The 21699-nt window shown below is 40.2% G+C and overlaps 1 protein-coding gene across 1 annotated transcript; it reads right to left on the reverse strand.

Annotated features, from left to right (window-relative positions):
• Positions 1–1160: 1160 nt before the first annotated feature.
• On the reverse strand, positions 1161–19589 carry LOC113042741 (coagulation factor XIII A chain-like). The gene is made up of 13 exons (XM_026201756.1): positions 19407–19589; positions 19025–19276; positions 18763–18881; positions 17622–17729; positions 17364–17541; positions 17108–17246; positions 15408–15511; positions 15221–15309; positions 14932–15085; positions 13778–14056; positions 13491–13651; positions 2058–2194; positions 1161–1838 (listed from the first exon to the last, which is right to left on the reverse strand). Exons 1-13 carry the CDS (start codon positions 19558–19560, stop codon positions 1694–1696), a joined length of 2019 nt encoding a protein of 672 aa, XP_026057541.1. The 5' UTR covers positions 19561–19589; the 3' UTR covers positions 1161–1693.
• Positions 19590–21699: the final 2110 nt, after the last annotated feature.

Consider the following 21699-nt stretch of genomic DNA (forward strand, 5'->3'; position numbering starts at 1 on the left):
ATGTGTATTTAACTAGGTATTTAAATAATTCGGCATTATAGGCTGTTGTCTGGCCTAATTTCTTTCTTTCTAAATGACAAGTGACTTTGTGACTATACTTTACACTTCAGTGCAATAAAGTACTAAAATTCGTCATAATATTTAATGGTTAAAAGCGAGACAAAACAACTAGGGAGATGAAATGTCAGCTGCAGCCAATGAGTGATCCTCATCTCCTGGTTATTACATTCATTTCATTTTCATCTTTAAAAGACTTTATTTTTTGCCAAGAGACACGTTTTTGGCACATTTCTTCATGTCATCTTCATGAATGAAAAGTGAACCTTTAATAAAGTGAATTTTACTGCACAGCTGTAGAGAAATATTAACGTTGAATGTTGTGAAATAATAAAGGATTCATAATATGATTTTAAGAATGTGTTCATGGTTATGAAGGTAAGATATTGAGTATCAAGAATACCATTGCGATGTCATTTAAGAGATTAACTTTCTTCGAGAACATGAAAATGTATGTTAATATTGCGATCATTATTTTGTTTCTCAGTTTCTGATGAGAATGAGGCAGGTTTCTGCAAGCATTTCTGCCTGTAGCACACATAAAATGAGCTTCACCGGAAGATTACGAGCTGCTTATCTTTATCCAGAAGTTTTAAATAGTGCTTCATGCACATATGGTCAAATTTCTCAGTATTTATGTTTTACATTTATTTTGCCAATGTAGATGTCTTCATACAAAAGTAATGTAAACATAAAAACACATTTACACACTGACCACTGAACTCTGCTAGAAAAGAAAAACAGAAACCATCACAGAAATTCTAATGGTTTCCACTACAAATTAAACATTAAAACCATTTAAAAATAAGAGTTTCCTGTAGTGTGTATTGGAACATATTCCGTTAGGATTTAGAGGTTAAGCCAGCAATAAAAGAAGACCAATTAAAATCATGAAATCCCCCAGGATTGTTCAACTAAACAATCAGTGCATTGTAAAGCAACAGTACAATATATTCAATGGACTTTTTTTTTTTCTTTTCTTTGTTTTTTCCTGTTTCTCAGAAGAAAATACAATCAAGCAGGTGTATAATGACATTAGGTTAGTAGACTAAATTATGACAGTTCTCATAAATAATGCTTCAGTCTATCAAAAAGCTTCCATGCTAAACATTTATTGTTAATTTGCATTATTACAACATACTCCATGGCATCAGAGCACAGTAAAACAACAATACATTGTGATTAATACAGTAAGTTAGTAAAGATTCCTTCCAACCAGAGAAAACATTTCCCCAAACAAAACACAAGTTAGTCATGTTGCAGATAGCTAAACAATTTCATTAGTTGTCATTATTTATTATAGTTCTCACACTTGTTGATTCAAAGGGATAGTTCTGCCAAAAATGAACATTTTGTCATTTACTAACCCTAACACTTTCCAAACCTGTAAACATTTCTGTTCGGATTTTATGGCTGTTGTGTTGCACAGAACAAAGAAAGTCATGAGAGTCTGCATAATTTGTGAACAAACTTTTCTTTTAAAATCAGTTGGGTAATCATGAGTAATTTGATATGTAACATTTAATTATTTAATTATTGGTAAAAACATATTTGCTTAGTGAATCAAAGCAAAGCAGTGGGACAGGTAACTCTTCCATTGTGTTCCTCTTTTCTCTGTCTTGTTCCCAGTGTCACTCTAGTCTTTCACTACTTCAAATTCAATCTGATTGGTGACCTGTCTCAGTAGAGGACAGTCTAGACACGCCATCAGCACCTTCTTCCCCAGAGACAGGGGGAAGAAGGACACTTTATATTTCACTGAGGCACCAGGTAATATCCGGCTGCAAGAGGAAACACACACAAAAGAGACTAAATATTTACAGAATTTAGAATGAATGGAAGTTAATATATGGAAATAGTGTATATGCACAAAAAAGAAATCCTATATTTGTCTTTGTATATGTCTGGACGTGTTTATGGGTATGGTGTAGTAGTTATTGCAACATCTCTTTGCATTTGCTTTATTTCACCTGCCAGTGTGATAGAAATCTAAAGTTTACCTGTAATGTTTCAATTTGGTCGGTATCAGACCAGGGCCATCAATGCGGAGCTGAACGTTTTTCAGGATGAAATTATAGGGATTCTGGAAATCCACACTGACAATGACTTCCTTGCCAACCCGGGGAGATGCAGTCATCTGTAGATAGATTATAATGTAGAGCAGCAAAAAACATTTAGTGCTTTTATAAAGCTCTTTGTGCAACTATAAAGGTAAGTTTGGAAAATGGTATCTAATATAAGAAATATTGATAAATAAAACTCAACTAAACTCTGTAGTGCAACCCCCATCCAGCAGATCTCATTAAATTATTGCTAAAGGAACTGAAATCCTGTCTACACCAGATGCTAGAAATGTGACAAAACTCAGCAGAAACCAACATAGTTCTGTTCAACTTTTTTTTTTAAATGCCCTTCCCTATCTGACCTCCCTCAATCTCATTGAGTTAGATGCAAGTCATTGATTATTTTGCATGAAAATATGATAAGATATAAAAATACGATTTTAAAAATAAAATTCACAATGCCGCAAGTCCACCGCAGGTCATGTGACAAGAACCAACCAATCAGCTTCACCTTTCCTGTAACAACATTTAATAAAGCTTGGCCAAGATGGTGGAACAGCTGTGTGGCTGATGTTTTCCACACATTAACAACCCCTTAAATCTTAATCATACTCTTCATTTTTTTTTAAAAGTTCCCTTTCCTCTTGCAAAGACATCTCTTCTCTGATGACATTTTGTCATTCATGTGAGACCGCAGCAATAGCAAATGGCACTGATCAAATGATCCAATTCATTTTCGATGGACAAAATCAAGTCCCATACTACAGTGATAGAATAGATTTCATGGGGGGGGGGGGGGAGTTGCAACTTCTGTTTAATGCCAACTTTTTGTATAAAAAGTACATGCACATGACATTGTAATTACAACTTGCCAACATGTAAATATGAACTTGGCATGAGAAATTGATTGCAATATTACTCAGCTTTACCAACTGTTATTGAAACTTAAAGAATGATTGTGAAAACTGCATCCCCTGATGTTTTCAAATTTAAAAACAGGTGTATACTATGGAATATTTCAGATTTAGCGTTGCCTTTGTGTTTTATAGTAATGAACAATAAAACTTTTTTCTATTAAGGTCCACATTAATTAGTTACTTTCAACTGTTTTTGTCCTTTGAATGAAAGTCAGTTGATCAGTAAGATGAATAAAGATTTGGGACAACATGAGGGTGAGTATATTATGACAAAATGATCATTATATTCTGAAATATTTCCAAATTAAAGGGATAGTTCACCCAAAAATTCTGTCATTAAAGCTGCAGTCCTTGAGGTTTGCCTCTTTGTCGCCATCTCTGTTTGAAAACCTGGAATTGCAGCTGTGTGCTGAATTATCTTCCTTGCGTGGGTTGTGCTTCATTGTGGATGAATCTGATGTTTTGAGGAGTATGTGTGTGGCAGTCAGTCACCACACTGGTTTGCATATTTACTACTAGTCTACTGAGATAAAAATCCTTAGCCTACCATAAATCTCGCTATTAATGATGATTAAATATAAAGATTGATTAGCTCATAGCACCATTCAAATTATTTATTAAAAATGTTCTAATTATTTTATTATTGGTGTACTTTATTCTCAAATTATTATTCGGACTTTAAAAAAAAATACAAATCTTTGTATTACTAGGCTATCATTAATACTTACTTATCCCTACCAGCAGAGAGCACCATTGAGTTACATTCAAACCGCTGTCCTAAAGAAACATGATTTGAAGCTAATCAGTCAAACAGGACTCTTTTTATGTTATGTGTAATACAGTAATGTTTACTTCAGATGTTATCTGCAGTGTTACGGTCTTTTGGGACAGGATAAGCGATATATTTAAATCATGTAGGTGGGTGTCGGCTGTGCACTGACGACACAGGTAACTGATCAAACACAAAAAAATTGCTTATTTCTTTATGAACAAAATTATTCAGGAATTATTAAACATGAACGTATTAGTATCAGAAATGGATTTTAATATATTACAATGAATAATACAATTATGTTGTTAATATTGCTCTACAATGAAATAAAAATTGTAATTTACTATCTGGGAAATAAAGCTTTGTATTTATTTCGTAAATCCGTTCGTAAATTGTTCTATGTTATATGTGTTGAGGTTGTGTCCATCTGATGTTTATCATGTTCATGATGCTCACTACTGTAGCCTACTGAACATAGCTTTTTAATAAGTAGGGGAAATTCCCGACATTTAAAAAATAACTGTTTACATGCCTAGGGTGTTCATATTTATAAATGCTGACTTGTTAGTTGATGTTTTCTCATTAAAATCATACAAATTCCTCTTAATTCAATGGAACGTTTTCGCACACTAGGGATTACCAATATTGGCGGCGCGGCGTCTTCACTTTAATGACGTCATGAGCAATCCAGTTCTATATTATAGATCAGTGGTAATGTCACAGTGTAATGCTAAAATTTTCTGTGAAAACCTGTCTGTACAACTAAAATGAGAAAACATTTTTATAAGCTGACTGTTGTGAAGCATGCTAAAGTAAGGCAATCATTTTGAACATTGGCTGGTTACCCTGACAGCAAGCAGTTTTGGTCCAGATTCGGCCCACATCTGGCCCGCATGGATTTCATGCAGGCCAGATGTGGGCCGGATCTGGGCCGACACTATGTTGCTGTCTGGGTATGTACTTGCTCAAATATTGACATCAGATCCACAAAAATGTATGGACTGCAGCTTTAATTACTCACCCTTATGTTATTCCTTAAGAACTTAATTCGTCCTCGGAACATAAATTAAGATATTTTTGATGAAATATGAGTGCTCTTTGACCCTGCATAGACAGCAAGAGAACTACCATGATCAAGGCACAGAAATGTAGTACAGACATCATCAAAACAGTCAATGTGACATCAGTGGTTCAACCGTAAATTTACAAAGGTACAAGAATACTTTTTGTGCACAAAGAAAACAAAAATAATATCTCTGGTTTACATATGTAATCCTGGTTCACGGAGAGAATGCGACACTGCGTCAAAAATGCTTTGGGAATGCCTTTGTATGAACACACTTTGAATCACGTGTGAAATCAGTTCAATGGAATGGCGAAACGTCACGGGCAGGGTGGCGTAGAGACCAGAGAGCTTAAAAAGGTGCATCCGAAACAACCAGCATTAGCTTCTGATAAGTTGAAGAAAGTCACTAACAGGGATGCAGGAAGTATAGCGAGATGCAGCGTCTCATTCCCTCCCAGAACCAGGGTTACATAGGTAACCTAGAGATGTTCCCCTTCAGGAACTCCAGCTGCGTCTAAAAAGCTTACGATTATGATTATGACAAATGCCTGTCTAGTGTGAAATCATGGCGAGCACAACTGAGACAGATGCACCTGAAAATCTGGAGTGGTACCATATTTCCCTTGTTCTCAAGAACAATGAAAGAAACATGTTCCAATGGGTTTTGCCCCCAGTGACTGACCACCCAAAGGGACATGGTAAGCAACTATGGCCACCACAAACACTCTAAAGGTGTAAGGGGGTCAAACCTGCAGGAACTCCAGAACTGAACCAACCTGGCAGTTAATTGGGAGCAGCTGACAATTTCTGCACCATGAGTACAGTTTCCTTGTGGAGGGAGCCCTGGAGTGGAGTATGGTTGCAACAACCTTAGTTAAAACACTATATCCAGATAAATGGTTCTCTGTAATGGAGAAAGCACAGTTCCCTGTCAAGGGAACTTCGAACTGCATCCTCTGAAGGGACACTATGGGGAACACCTCGTCGTGACCCATGCATACTTTGAAACGCCAACGTGTTGGCCGGCGACAGCCTCTGACATCGCTACCGGCGCGACTATAAATACGCGCCCGTTGGACCCGTCACTTATCTTCTTCATCTTCATTGACTGTTTTGTTTGAATCTGAGAAATGAACAAAATGGTAAGAGCAATCTATTATTGTTATCATGGCATCCATTAGCAAGGCGTTTAGACAGTGTGTGCCTCCGTGTCAGCGTTATTTGACACCTGATGACACACACAGTCTTTGCGTCTCTTGTTTGGGCGAAGAGCACAAAGAGCACATTTTTCTGTGAAAAAGCTCCGCTCTCGTTTGTCTCTCTTTTCGAAGAAAGAGGGGAGACACAGAGGAGAATGAGTTCGTGGGGATCACAGGTGGATCACGCTGAGGAGTTCAGAGAGGGACTTTTCCTCTCACACTCTCCGGCGGCAAACGAGAGTGAACTTTGGGAGGAAGATGCGTGGTCATTAACCCATTCTGACACTGAAGTTAGTGCTCTGCTGGGTCCTACCTAGAAAGAGCAGGAGATGTCTGAGATTGGCTAAGAAGCTGAGGCTGAGCCTTCTCAATCCTCCTGCCCTGCGTATGAGGAGATGTTAGAGGTTATGGATCGCGTCACGGCAAAATTAAACTTGCCATGGAAGTGTGCCAGAAAGGTAACGTCATGAGGTCGCCTCGATGAACGTTATTTGTCTGACCATAGCCCTCAAGCCCAGGTGAGCCTTCCTTCCGGCCGAGCTGCGCCGCACCACAGACCTCTCTCTCCGGGCTACCAAGCAGGCCACCTCCGCAATGGGCAGGTCTATGGCGGCCATGGGGGTAACGGAGAGACATCTGTGGGTGAACCTGGCAGACATCAGGATGGAAGAAAGGGGGTTTCTTCTTGATGCTCCGGTCTCGCCTTCTGAGCTTTTCGTTATCTCCGTCGAGATGGTGGTCGAAAGTTCAGGGAGGCAAGGGCGCGCTCAGCTGCCTTTAAATCCATCATTCCATGAAGGTCCAGGTCCGAGCCTGAACAACAAAGGGGGTCCTGGCCCATCTCAATCTGAGGATCAGATTGATACCTAGTAGCTCCGGATGTTTTTTTACCTCTGTTTTAACTTCTGTTTTTATCCTCCCCTGCCTAATTCCCCTGCAGTCACCAGCTTTCCACCTGATCAAGGTTAGGTGGAAAGTTTCTCACATAACAGTCTCCTTTCCTGGACCTAAGATGTTTTGGTTGGTTCTATGTTCATAGTAACCGCCTTACTGACGGTCCGGACCAGAAGGGGGTGCCCCGCAAGTGGGACTCCAGTACAGGAGGGTGGGTGAGTACGTAACCCTTGCTTTACCTACTTATGGGTGTTATGTTGCTGGTGGTTATATGTCTACTAACAAACTCTGTGTGTTTCCTTTACAAAGCCTGGCTGATCATCAGAATTGGCACAGCACTGCAGGGAATTTCATGGATGTCCGTCCAGGTCACCCTGAGGGGCCTGTACGGTAGGGGTTAGGCGCTCCGCTTCGTTCCCTTTCTGAAAATGATAAGCCCTGGGGTCCATGGGCTTCATTCAACCAGTGTGTATTTGTAATACACCTCGAGCATCGCTTCCCTCAACATGAGGGGCTGTGTGGACTTCCACATATTGTGGTTATCAGGTAGTAGGCTTCATCAGGCCTCTCTGATGGTGAGCTCCTACATACTGTGGTTATCAGGTAGTAGGCCTCACCAGGCCTTTGGCCATAAGGGATAATGTCATGGACAGCCGTCGAACCATCCCAGGGGCGACTCCCGGTGAAATGGTAGAGTTTGAACTTAGTGTTTGCCATGATTCTGGCCTGCACTCCTCTCAGCATGGCGGCGTGGGTATACTGTTCCCCATAGTGTCCCTTCAGAGGACGCAGTTCGAAGTTCCCTTGACAGGGAACGTCTCAGGTTACAAATGTAACCATGGTTCCCTAAGAGGGAACGAGACACTGTGTCCTCTAGCTCCCTGCCATGCTTCAGACGCAAGCTTCACGAGGAAGATAAGTGACGGGTCCTACGGGCGCGTATTTATAGTCGCGCTGGTAGCGACATCAGAGGTAGCGACGTTGACATTTTTCAAAGTATGCTTCAGACACGGGTCAAGACGAGGTGTTCCCCATAATGTCCCTTCAGAGGATGCAGTGTCTCGTTCCCTCTCAGGGAACCATGGTTACATTCGTAATCTGAGACGTTTTCTTGGCATTGAGTCCCAACCCCAGTTGGTTCATATGGGCAAGGACGACATCTCAATGACATCTCGAACATCTCGAGCCCGCCCTCAAAAGTCGTGGGCCATAGGCATCAGGACCTTTTAGTCTAAGACTATCTAGCAAGAATAACTTTCTGCAGATCCACTTTCTGCTTAAAAGACTTTGGCCAGGGAGCACCACTCTGACTCCAGATATACTATGGGAATATGAGAAGTGATACACCCCAAATGAGGAGCTGGAACATGGCTTGGGCTGCTCCCACCCAGCAGCCCCTGAGATCTTTGTCCAGCATTAGAAAATGTGGAGGCCTAGGGGTGAGGCTGCAATGTGTCACACCCCTGGAAACTTTATGTGTTTTTTTCCTCCTGTGACCTTTCATTCCTTTTATTTTTATTTTGTCGGGTCTACAAATGACATTCGTGTGTCTTCCTCAGTGTTCCATGTTGGATATACCCTGCGTTGGATTAATAAAGTCTTATTTCGCATATGCTCAGCTCCATGCTACTTCCGGGCAGCGTGACGTGACACAATGGGAACAGATAGCCCGCGGGCATCTGTCCCACTTTGGACATCGGCCTATAAACCTACTCATGCAGCCTGTGAAATCTATTTTTTTTTAAAAAGGGCAGATGAGCTGGAATAAAAAATGGTTAAACCAGGGGTGCCCAATTCTGCTCCTGGTGATCGACTGTCCTGCAAAGTTTAGCTCCAATCCTAATCAAACACGCCTGAAGCAACTAATTAAGGTCTTTATGTTCACTTAAAAATTAAGGGCAGGTGTGTTTGATTAGGGTTGGAGCCAAACTTTGCAGGACAGTCGATCGCCAGAAGCAGGGTGGGGCACCCCTGGGTTAAACCCATACTCTCAACACCTCGGTGTGGAGACAGGGGAAAACCAGTAGGTCCAGACATTTGTGATGTCTGGTTCGCCAAACAAATCCTTCTTTTGAACCGATTCTTTTTAGCGAACTGGCCAAACTGGTACACCAAATCAGACTGAATCGTACAAATTAGTTTGCATCTTGAGTCAGAGGTGATCCTCAATTTTCAAAAGTTTCTAATTTTCAGACTTACCTTACAATCGCTACAATTTGAAATAAACCAATCAAAGTATTCATAAGTTATGTTACTCCAACAGCACTGAAACATGCTGTGCAGACTGAGAGAACTGATGAGCACAAGCAGCTGATATACTGAGCATGTGTGTACTACTGAATGAAAAGTACTGCTACTTTCTGTCGGACAAGTTCAACATTTTGGCACATTCGAGGATCGATTCTTTCATGCACGCTTAACATACTGAGAACCGATGAGCTGGAGATACTAAGCATGTGTGTAATACTGAAAAGTAAAGCAGTTCTCGAGTCAACAGTTCTCAAATAACCAGTACACTGAACCGAGAATCGTTTCTTTTAGACACGTTCAACATTTCGGACACATTCGAGAACTGTTCTTTTAGGACATGTTCAACATATTGAGAACCGATGAGCTGGAGATACTGAGTGTGCGTGAAGCTAAAACTGATGCTGCGCTGATATTCTAATTCCCATGACATTAGTTGCTCCAGATCCATAATGCACATGTTGCCTCAGCAATGCGCAAGCTACCAGATTCTACATTGCATAAGACTTTCTTCCCTCAAGAAGAAATGCCAGTGGGAGCAGAGCTAAACAATCCAAGGTAATGCACACTTGTACACTTAGGGACATTTTATGAATGAACACAGCCAGCCCCCTCAAGAGCAGATTGTGCACGCTCCACTCCAGAACAAACCACGCATAAATTGCTTGCATCCCCACCCCTAATTGTAGAGAGGGCAGAGAGAAATTAGGGATCTAAAATGTAGTATGCTTGTTATATGCAAATGATTGAAATTGCGAGTCTTCAGTCTCATAAACATAATTGCTAAAAAATATCAACCTCCTCCGAGAAGATAAATGCAGCATAGAGCTGTAACTTAAAGAAGGAAGAGATTGCAACGCAAGCTTCCGAACCTTGAGAGAGAGCGCTAGATTAATATGCGACCCCCATCCCGCACCGATCCTAATCGCCACTGTGCCTCAGCAACAGTTGGAAAGGAACCATAAAGACTGCAAACACGGATACACTCTAACTGTGTCTACACTCTAAGAGCTAACTGTGCATGCCCTGCTTCCAAACAACAACACAGCGATAATGTTTAGCATGAGCAGAGAAGAACTGACAATCTAGTGTGTTGTCTGTTTAGCTCGCCATATAGAGGTTAATGTGCACTGTTTCACAAACAACAGAAAATAACAGGTTTCACACAGCGCTTCACACAGCGCTGACAGGTTTCACACAGCGCTTGCTGAAAACAGAGAAGCTAATGCTGCTTGTTTTGGATGTGCTTGTAAGCTCTCTGGTTTGTCCACCCTTGACGTTTCGCCATTCCATTGGAATGATTTCACATGTGATTCAGAGCATGGTCACCCAGACACATTCCCAAAGCATTTTTTATGCAGCTCAAGTTCTTGAAAAGGAACGACTTTATTCAACAATAATTGGAGAGTACAATGACATATGCACGTAATTAATGACATAATATTCATGTTTGGGTTATCTATCCTTTTAATATCTATTGTATTATTCAGATGTTTTACTGAACATTGTCATAGAAGGAGCAGAAGCACTGATCAAATGCTACAGGACGCGCAAACGGGGAAAGCGTGCGGAAGCGCTTGTCAGACTCAGGAAGTGAGTATTTCGGCACCATTGCCTATCATCCATCTGGCAAATCTCCGCTCTCTACCCAACAAAATGGACGAACTCCTTCTGCTCTCTCAGACAAATAAGGATTTCTTACACTGTGCTGCTCTGTGTTTCATGGAAACCTGGCTGAATGGTGCCATACCGGACAGCGTGCTCCATCTGCCGGACTTTCAGCTGTTTAGAGCAGATTGCAATGCAGAATCAATGGGGAAATCGCACGGCGGTAGGACATGCTCTTACATTCAAATCAATTCAAGTTTATTTACTTTTATTTTATTTTTTTAAATTGAATTACATCAATGAACAGTGGTGTACAGATGTAACTGTGTTAAATAAGATGTTCTGTTCAGATCTAGAAGTGCTGTTTGTCAACTGCAAGCCATTCTATTCGCCGCGGGAGTTTCACTTATTCATTCTGGTGAGAGTCTACATTCCTCCGCAAGTGCACATGAGCTCAGCTTTACAGAAACTCGTTGATCAGATCACAGAGACAGAACAACAACACCAGGACTCTGTTTTAATCATTCTGGTGGACTTTATTAAAGCCAATATCTCCTGTGAACTGCCAAAATACAGACAGCATGTTACATGTCCCACCAGAGACAGTAATATATTGGATCACATTACACCACAATAAAGGATGCATATCACTCTGCTCCACGGGGAGCTTTGGGGCTGTCTGATCACTGTCTGGTTCATCTTATATGGACCTACAAGCAGAAACTTAAACCTGCTAAACCTGTAGTAAGGACTGTGAAGAGATGGACCACTGAAACAAAGCAGGATTTACAAGCTTGTTTTGACCTCACTGATTGGAGTGTTTTTGAAGCTGCTACCACCGATCTGGACGAACTCACAGAGACTGTAACATCCCATTTTAGTTTTTGTGAGGATATATGAATTCCTACCAGGACTTATTTAACATTCAACAATGATAAGCCATGGTTTGCAGTTAAACTCAGACATCTTCGTCAGGCCAAAGAGGATGCCTACAGAAATGGGGACAGAGTCTTGTACAATCAGGCCAGGAACACACTGAACAAAGAGATTAGAGCGTCTAAAAAGACCTACGCTAAAATGATGGAAGACCAGTTTGCTTCCAATGACTCAACGTCAGTGTGGAGAGGACTGAGGGCCATCACAAACTACAAGACACCATCCTCCTTCACTGAGGTAAATCAACGTCTTGCTAATGACCTGAATGAGTTTTTTTGTAGATTTGAAACCCCCAACATCCATTCTGCCCATCTCCCTACACAACCGTTAACACCTCCTGCAATCCCCCTCTCCACACCTCCGGCTCTTCAAATCTGTGAAGATGATGTGCGCCAGGACTTAAAAGAATAAAAGAATAAAAGCACCAGGCCCAGATGGTGTTACACAAGCCTGTCTGAAAACCTGTGCTGACCAGCTGGCCCCCATCTTTTCACAGATCTTCAACAGATCCCTGGAGTTGTGTGAAGTGCCTTCCTGCTTCAAACACTCCACCATCATCCCCGTTCCAAAGAAACCCAAGATAGCAGAACTTAACGACTACAGACCTGTGGTCTGTTGTCATGAAGTCGTTTGAAAAACTGTTTCTGGCTTATCTGAAGGACATCACTGGACCCTTACTGGACCCCCTGCAGTTTGCTTACCGAGCAAACAGATCAGTGGATGATGCAATCAACATAGGATTGCATTTCATCCTGCAACATCTGGACAAAACAGAGATTTATGTGAGGATCCTGTTTGTGGACTTTAGTTCGGCTTTCAACACCATTATCCCAACAGCCCTCCAGACCAAACTGACCAATTTCTTTGTTCCTAGCTCTATCTGTCAGTGGATCACTAGCTTTCTTACAGATAGTCAACAGTTAGTGAGACTGGGGAAATTCATGTCAAACTGCTCCACCAACACTGGTGCCCCTCAGAGATGTATTCACTCCCCACTACTCTTCTTGCTGTACACCAAAGACTGCACCACTAAAGACCCTTTTGTCAAGCTCCTGAAGTTTGCAGATGACACTCACATTCAATCACATTGACTCCATTGTTTAAAAGGCCCAACAAAGATTGTACTTCCTTCGCCAGCTTAGGAAGTTTAACCTGCCACAGGAGCTGCTGAAACAGTTCTACTCAGCCGTCATTGAGTCTGTACTGTGTACTTCAATAACTGTCTGGTTTGGTTCAGCTACAAAATCAAACGTCAGAAGACTACAGAAAATGGTTCAGACTGCTGAAGGGATTTTTGGTGCTTCCCTGCCCACCCTTCAATAACTGTATACGTCCAGAGTGAGGAAAAGGGCTCAGAAAATCACTCTGGATCCCTCACATCCAAGTTACCCCATCTTTGAACATTTGCCATCTGGTCGACGCTTCAGAGTCATAAATACCAGGACAGTCAGGCACAGAAACAGTTTCTTCCCCCAGGCAACCTACCTCATGAACAGTTAAATGTTCCCCACCTATGCAATAAAAATGTGCAATATCCTTATATTTATTTGTTATCCCTGCATCTTACTCAGTCCTATTCCATTATCATTTCTAGCATAATTGTTTATACACTTATTTATTACCAAAGTTTTATTTGTCTGTGTGTTGTTTTCTCTGTGTACTGTGAAATTCCTTGTATGCGCAAGCATACTTGGCAATAAAGCTCTTTCTGATTCTGATTCTGTAAACTACCTTAATTGCGAGTTCAGGAGGACTAAGAGTGACAACTCTCATTGTGGAAATGGATGCGTCATTTTCCTCGACGTGCCCATATACCATGAAGAGCAGGTTGGACTGTTCCACAAGGTGGGGCATGTACTCCAAAGCTTTTACATCCATTGTAAGGGACTCGGCTATAAAAAGATAATATGATCACACTATGACCTAATCCATTAACAATATTTATGTAGAATTACTTAGAGTTATAATCGATCTCAAAATAATGAGCAGTTTTACTGAAACACTTGTATCTGACTCACTCTTTGAGGCTTCCACAGTTGTAGATATGTTTTCATGTTTAAAAGTTGTGCTAGTGACCCCTGTGTAGAACACCACACAGCCAGTTATGATGGCACTGAGGGTGCAGGTTTGGCTGGAATGGTTCTTAATGTTCAGCGTCAGCTTGAGGTTGTCACCCATTTTGATGGTGTCAGCCTGGAGCTCGAAGTCCACACCTGCTTCAGTGAGTGGCAAGTAGTCCTTGGTTGGAACTCCACGACTCACTGCCATCTGCATGGTCTCTCTCTCCTTGAGACTTCCTAGAATCAGGAAGGTTGAAGTCAAAATATTGGCATTTTCCACTCCTTCCCAAATCAATCAAAACATTATTGTTTGGTGCACATCCATAGGATGTCTGGATTCCTCCTATAAGTCTGTTGAATAATCAAATAACTAAAGGGCGTGGTTGAGTCTCGCAAGTGTCAAGAGAATGCTCTTGTGTCATTGAAACCAACTGTGTTTTTAAACTGTTGCTCCAATAATCTAGAACACAACACTGGGCTGGTTTAAACTGGTCCTTAGTTGGTCATGAGCTTGTTTAAGCTGGTTTAAGCTGGTTCTGAGCTGGTCATGTGCTGGTTTAAGCTGGTCCTGAGCTAGTTATAAGCTAGATATGAGCTGGTCCTGAGCAGAGGCTATTTAAAAAAAAAAAATTCTTATTTTTATTTTTTTCTATTATATGACCATCTTAAACCAGCTTAGACCAGCCCAAACTAGCTGCCATGCTTCAAAACATACCTAACCAGCATATGCTGTTTTTTTAACAAGGTATTATCAAATTACCAATGAAGTTCTCTATAAACCAGGTTCTATAAACCAGTCAAATTAGTAAACTGAGACTCTTGATTAAAATTCTGTCAAGCATTTCAACCTAAGCAAGGAAAAAAGGCTCTTCCTAATCACTTCCTAGTCAAAAATGTGATTAGTTTAATTAATTTAGTTGAAAACACTTAAAGGATTATCTTTTCAAATGGAGAAACCTTGTAAGCCACCATGACTTCCTGTAGTTCACAAATAGTGTCAATCATGTCAAAGGCCAATCATATGAATCACATTGCTACATAGAATGCAGCTCTCCTGATTTAAATGCCATATTGCTTCTTGATTCTGTAGACTTGACTAGAACGAAACATACCTTCTGGGTATTTATAGGTAGATGTGATGTCCTCATATTTGATACTGCCTTTCTTTTTAGTCACAATGGCCTTTCCCATATACGCAGAGTCAACATAGATAACACTCATGTTTCCATACTTATCAGACTTATGGTATACCACATCACTGTTCACCTGAAGACAGGAAAAAATATTTTTATATTAGATATAAATAGCTAAGTTAGCATATAGGATATAGCTAAGATTTTAATATTGCGTTAGCTGAATCTACAGGGTAAAAACATCAAAGAACACTGAGATGCTTCTTACCTCTGCAAAGACAAACTTTGCATCGAATGGATAGCTGAGCTCTCCCTCTTTGATGGCACTGACAGATGTTGGGCCACATCGATGAAGACCTGTATGGGACAAGTAAAATAGCTCATATAGACTTGGGTCAAAAAGGTACTTCTATGGTACTTATATGATGTGGCAGGAGTTATGGGAAGGATCATACCATCACTGGTCTCCTGAGGGGTGCTGTCGACCACCTGCCACCCAGAGTATTTTTCCGGCAGATCAAGCCTCTTCATGTACACCTCATTCCAGCAGTGGTAGTTCCTGTGAAATACAGAATTGTATCTAAACATATTACCAACCAACCAGAGAATAATATCATATTGGCTTCATAGTGTATCACCTAGATATTGAAGTCTGTGTTTACACTGGCACAAAAAAAAAATACTCACATGTGACAGATCAGATATTGCTGCATGTGTTAAATTAAATATCCACATGAGATCCAATCAGATGCATATCCAATATCTGGACATCTGACTATGTCTAAACACGTAAATCTGATTCCCAGTGAAATTCCGGAAATTTCGGTACGGAGACCCATTTCTCCACAAAAAATGAGCATGCACTCACAAAAAAAATTATTTAAAGCCACTTGCTCATGAATTTTATGAAATATCTTTGCTACTAAAAGATGCATTTTATTTTCAGCAAGTTGACAATAATATCACTGTTTTGTGAGTAATTTTACTCAGCTCTTGTGACTAGTAGAAAAACAGCAGTCATTATTTCATTTGTTCAGCCAAACTTAAAGTTTTAACTATCCATGCAAGTGATTGTGGCATAAGCGGGATTATTACAGCTGGTGTGCATTCAAATCCAAGATCCACCCAACATGAATTATCATTTTCATTTATGGCTGTTCAAAACACAAGGGTCAACCGAGTTGCTGAAAGTGATCACCAGTGGAATTATTCTAGTTTGGGAGGGGATTCATGTAAAGCAGATATAAAATACGACTTGTGTCTTAAAGCTCCGGTCTGTAAATTTTGCCTCGTTGCCATCTCTGTTTGAAGCTTGCAATTGCAGTTATTTGCAGAATTATTTCCTTTAAGTGGGTTGTGCATTGGATGAATCTCAGCACGGATGAATCTAATGTTTGTTACTGTACCTCGGAATCACAGATTCTAGCATACGTCTTGTAAATATGACTCAAATAAGAATTTTCACCTGATTTTGTCATCAGAACTAGTAAAGTACACAGGTCTGCCACTTTTGTTCTGACCAACTGAGGAAAAAAGCATTACAATAACTTGTGCTACCAATGGTGATTAAATTTAATGATCGTTAGCTCATATCCCATCAGACCATGCAAATTATTGTTGTTATACATTACACTTTTTTTCTCAAATTGTTAATGTTAACAATCAGCATTGAGTGACTACATTTATGAAGTGTGTATTAACATTACATGTACTACATGTAGATTTCAATTTCTTTACAGACTAAGATCTAATTGTCTTACCATTTGAATTTCATATAAAGAAACCCAAAAAGCTAATTATTCTTCCTTTCCTATGTGTAATCCCACATAGGCTATCTGTAATCAGATGTACATTTAAATTAATTTCAGTCACTTACATGTGTTTCATAAAAACATAATCCTTTCTGGATTACAATCAGTCATTAAAATTATAAATGTAATTATTCCAGCTGCTGTCAGATAAGGCTATAAACGATCCACCACCTGACTGTAGCTTAAAGTAAATGTAAACAGATAACTAATTGGAAAAGGACGAAAGATTGGATCTGTGCATTAAGCTTTGCCATGTAAACAGACCTTGTTATGGTAAAGGTACCAATTTTCTGCAGTACACAGTTGTGGACCTCTTGGACATCACCTTTTTGAGGGAATCTCACCAGATTGAATCTTTAGTTAGGCTTCGGTCCACTTTCCCATCATCATCCAGCACAATGTCTGTCTTCAAGTTGCCCGTGTTGTCATGAGCAGAGAAGAAATTGGTGATGACCCGTGCAGGGATCCCGAGACAACGCATCACTGAACAGTTGTTGCAAAAAAAGGAGTAGAATGATGATGCTCAAATAATATTTGAAACTATCATGAAGAAAAAAATAGAAACAGAGACCCCATAGAATGTGTCATTGCCATACTCACAAGTGTTCAGCACGCCAGCAAACACCCAACATTGAGCAAAGCACACAGGCTCACATCCTTCCTTGACATATTTGAGCAGGATTTCAGGGCTTCCGGTCCAGGCAGTGGGTGCTGTGCCGCTGGAGTAGTCACCACTCCAGTTGCCAACCAAGAGACCATCATCATCCTGGGCGTTCAGCTGAAAATATGCCACCAAATATAAAATGCTTACTTGTTCATGGAATTGTCCATACTTTGATTCTTATTATGAAATCATACCAGAGCTGATCCTTGGCGAACTACTTCAGTGGCATTTCCTCGGAACATTAGTGGTACTTTCCCAGCATCCATTAGCATAAGACAGGCATCCAGAACCCCCTCTTCAAACTACAGTACACCACAGAGTAAACACAGTAGGAAATTAATTCAAGGATGTCCAATCCTGTTCTTGGAGGGCCACCTTCCTGCAGAGTTTACTTTCAGCACTAATTATACATACTTGCATCAGCTAATCAAGGTCTACAGGAATACATGAGCTCTGTTCCAGTTTAAAATTTTAATTCCCTTCTTTGCTAACTTCTCGTTGTACCTCATTGCATGTTGCATGAGTGTCCTCTATTAGTGGAACCCTTGCAATGGTTTGAACTGGAATGTCCTAAATGTTTGTTTATTTGGAATATGCTATGGTGATGATTTACATCCTGTTATTTACATTGGGATTTGGGTCAATTAAGTGCAATTGGCTGTGTCACAATCGTGTTGCATTATGGCATATGGAGATTCCTGAAACGTATATATGAGTAGCCTCGCTCCCTCAGTCAAAGTCAAGGTGTTGAGGGTCTGTCCATATAAACTTCCCCCATCCACTTGACGAAGTGGAAAGTACCTCAAAATGGTGACAGGAGTTTCCACTTAGGGGAAGTGCTTAGGGAAGTTTGCGAGTCTAAGGCTGATGATACACGCGGAAATTATTTTAAACAATGTTTTTTGGGCACTTTCCCATTGAGAATGGGTAACAGATTTCAATCTCAATAATTTTGACTATTAGGCACTCTGTCTCACCTCACCGTTGACGGCAAAATTGTCTTGTATACGTGTGTAAAATAACTGTGGGTGATTGGATGAAACAAAGATTAAACTTGATGCATCTTTCAAGGATCACATAAATTGAGTTGGCTTCGATGGCGCATGATAATGTGGCAGCCACGGTGAGCAACTTTACTAGGATTCAGCTTTATGATTGAGAAACACCCCAAGAAAATTTGGGCAGGTTAGAGCTAAACTCTGCATGAAAGTGGCCCTCCAGAAGCAGGATTGGACACCCCTAGGTTAAATGATGCTACATACAGTATATATGTGAGCTCAGTGGGAGAATTTCTGTATGCCTGATGTGAAGAAACCTCTCCAGATTTCTGCCAACCTGCCCAAAGTTCCATGAACGGTAACGTATGTTGTTGTATTCTCCATTGTAGATGATCCCCACTTCATTCATCACATACTCCTGCCTGTCTTCCTCTTCGTCCACGTACACTTGATCCTCTGGGTAGCAACACATACAATATGCATGCGTCATCACATGTGTAATAAGTTGATAATGGTCCAATGATGGCCTAAAGCAAATGTACAGACTTATCAAAGGTCTGTTGCTAAGTTTGTTGTCATTGTGTTACAGTCGTACTCACCGGGGTCCCAAGGATTGAACAGCACATAGAAATCTGTGTCAGGGTTCCTCTGAGTGTGCTGTTTTCCCAAATCAGTGATTAATGCTACATAGGTGCGGAATCGGCCAATGATGCAGCCGGCGTCAGGTGTTATGCCCACCGTCACATCATTGCCTTGTATTTCCACCACACGGCCCTTCCAGTGCCCTTGATGTTTCCTTTTCCCCATAGACACAGTAATGTAGGTGCCCTTTTTTTCATTAGGTGAACTGCCTGTGTTGAGCAGATCAGCAGATTATACCTGTGCTAGGCTATGGAGATATTTCATATACCGCTTCTTCTATTCAGATGCTTTATGTACCTTATCATGTATAACAATTTATAATTAAATGCAGAAGCTCACCAATCAGGAATTCCAACTGTACATCGTCCTGCTGTGCATTGAAGGCCCGGTCAAGTTTGATGATGATGGTGAACTCTTTATTCCTGCGCACGATGAGGGAGGAACACTTGTACTTGTCTGTGTTGTGGTCTTTTTTGTTCTCAGTTGCACGCATGTCAACACTCAATACTGAGAGACCTGCAGCTTTTGTTTCTAAAAAAAGAAGACTTGCTTTCAAAAACTTGGGCAAATGTTTGTATATTTGAAGTACAGAATGGCATGCATTAATGCATACATGGGTAAGATTTTACCTTCATCTGAAGGTCCCCTCGGCTTTGGGACATCCGAAGCCACATATTTAGGTGGGTTAGACTCTTGCAAGTTTGAGCTGTCAATGGAAAATCGGCCGCGTTGGAGTTCCCAGGGCTGAGTTTGGTCGAGTTGAAATGACATGATGTGCACAAAATGTCTTGACGTTATCCTGGATGAAAGATGATTTCAATCTTTGTAAACTGCAGCCATACAGACTGGGAATCAATTCCTTTCTCCAAGTCGTTGGGAATCAAGGAATCCAATCTCGATTCTCAACACCTTGGAAGCAAGAAATTGAATCCAGAATTTGTGGGGAAATTTGCCCTTCTCAGTTCAATAGAGCTGAACACAAACCGGTTCTTTGGACAGTTCAGTTTTAATAAATCATTTAAAAAACAATTGCAATAATTATTTTATGCCTTCACATACATATTTGGTTGTGTTGTGGTATGTCTGCTGGAACGTTCAAACAAATGTTTCCGCTTTTGTGAAGACATATTCCTGATGAATTACCTTTCATTAACTAAAATCAATGAGGTTTGTATTCACGGTTTGATTCTGCGATCCTGTATGTCAGATGCCATATATTGATTAGCCTATGTCTAAAGTACATGAACAGAATAAGCTGATAATACACTTATGATAAACAATGAATAGCTACTAATTCTTTTCACTAATTTCATCATATCATGTAGTCACATTGAGATTAGCTGAACCTGTTCTTCCAAGCTTTAAAAAAGATAAAATAAAAATAAAATAAAATCGGGATCGAAAAACAACAGTGAGGAATCATTTGCAGTCAGTTCCAATAATATCTGAATCGAACAGCCTTTGAGATACATCAGCTATAAGGCATAGGTGTTTACAAGTCTGTCATAAATTGTACACCACAAATAAACTGTCTTATATGTAATGCTAATGCTTTCAGACATACAACTGAAAATGGCAAAGCGTCATAAACAGTGCTGAACTCACGGTCTCTGTAGAAGTGGAGATGGTCTGCTGAGAAGCTCTAGACAGAGGAGCCCCATTCTGATTAATATATGCTCAGGACTTCCTCTTCCACTGGAGAAAAACACCAGAGCAAGTCAAGATGATCCCAAGATCAGGTCAGTCTGACACACACACACACACACACACACATCTGTGACCTCACGTCATGTAAATACAGATTAATACATGTTGCAATCTTGTCTTTAAACCAAAATGACACACTCTCTGTAAGTCCTTCATCAGATACTGATCAGACAAGTGTTGTTTAAGAATCATATGAAGGATCGTAAGAAAGTGTTTTGGAGCAACAACACATACTAGAATGTATTGCTATATATATATATATATATATATATATATATATAACCTTATCCATAATTTATTCCTAAAATCAGAGGGAAATGATAACTGATTAACAAGGGTGTGGAAGCACCTTATCCTGATTGTAAACCTGAAACTGACATTTCCTGAAAAATTATATCTCAATTCTGATTGGTTGATTGGATGTCGTTCCAGGAACATGTTGTACTTGGTGAAACCACAATCACCTATATATCACATGATTGTGGATATGATGGATAGACCTATATGTGTATGAATAGCCTAATGGATGCTGATCACCAACTTAAACTACTAAAGATGTTCTTTAAAATATTAACAATATTTATGTATATGTTAGTTATCTTACTCCCAAATGTCAGATTTCACTATAGAATATTAATCTTAAAGGGACTTTGCTCATGGTGTTTGTGTCTTACTAAATCTAATGTAATCTTCATATGGTTAACAGATTTTACTGTAGCCTTACTTTTATATTTCTCTATTTTGTTTTCTCATTAAAATGCTCTTTTAATGCAACAACAACAAACCTGCTCACATCAAAGTATAAATTCAGTCCTGTTCCTGTAGCATGCAATGTTTGATTCCCAAGGATGGAATAAGTGTAGGGTCTGAAATTTCTTGGGTTTATTTGACAAAAATGCCCCCAAAATTCAACATACAGTACTGT

Source organism: Carassius auratus, chromosome 24, assembly GCF_003368295.1.
Source record: "Carassius auratus strain Wakin chromosome 24, ASM336829v1, whole genome shotgun sequence".
In the NCBI taxonomy this organism is placed as follows: domain Eukaryota; kingdom Metazoa; phylum Chordata; class Actinopteri; order Cypriniformes; family Cyprinidae; genus Carassius; species Carassius auratus.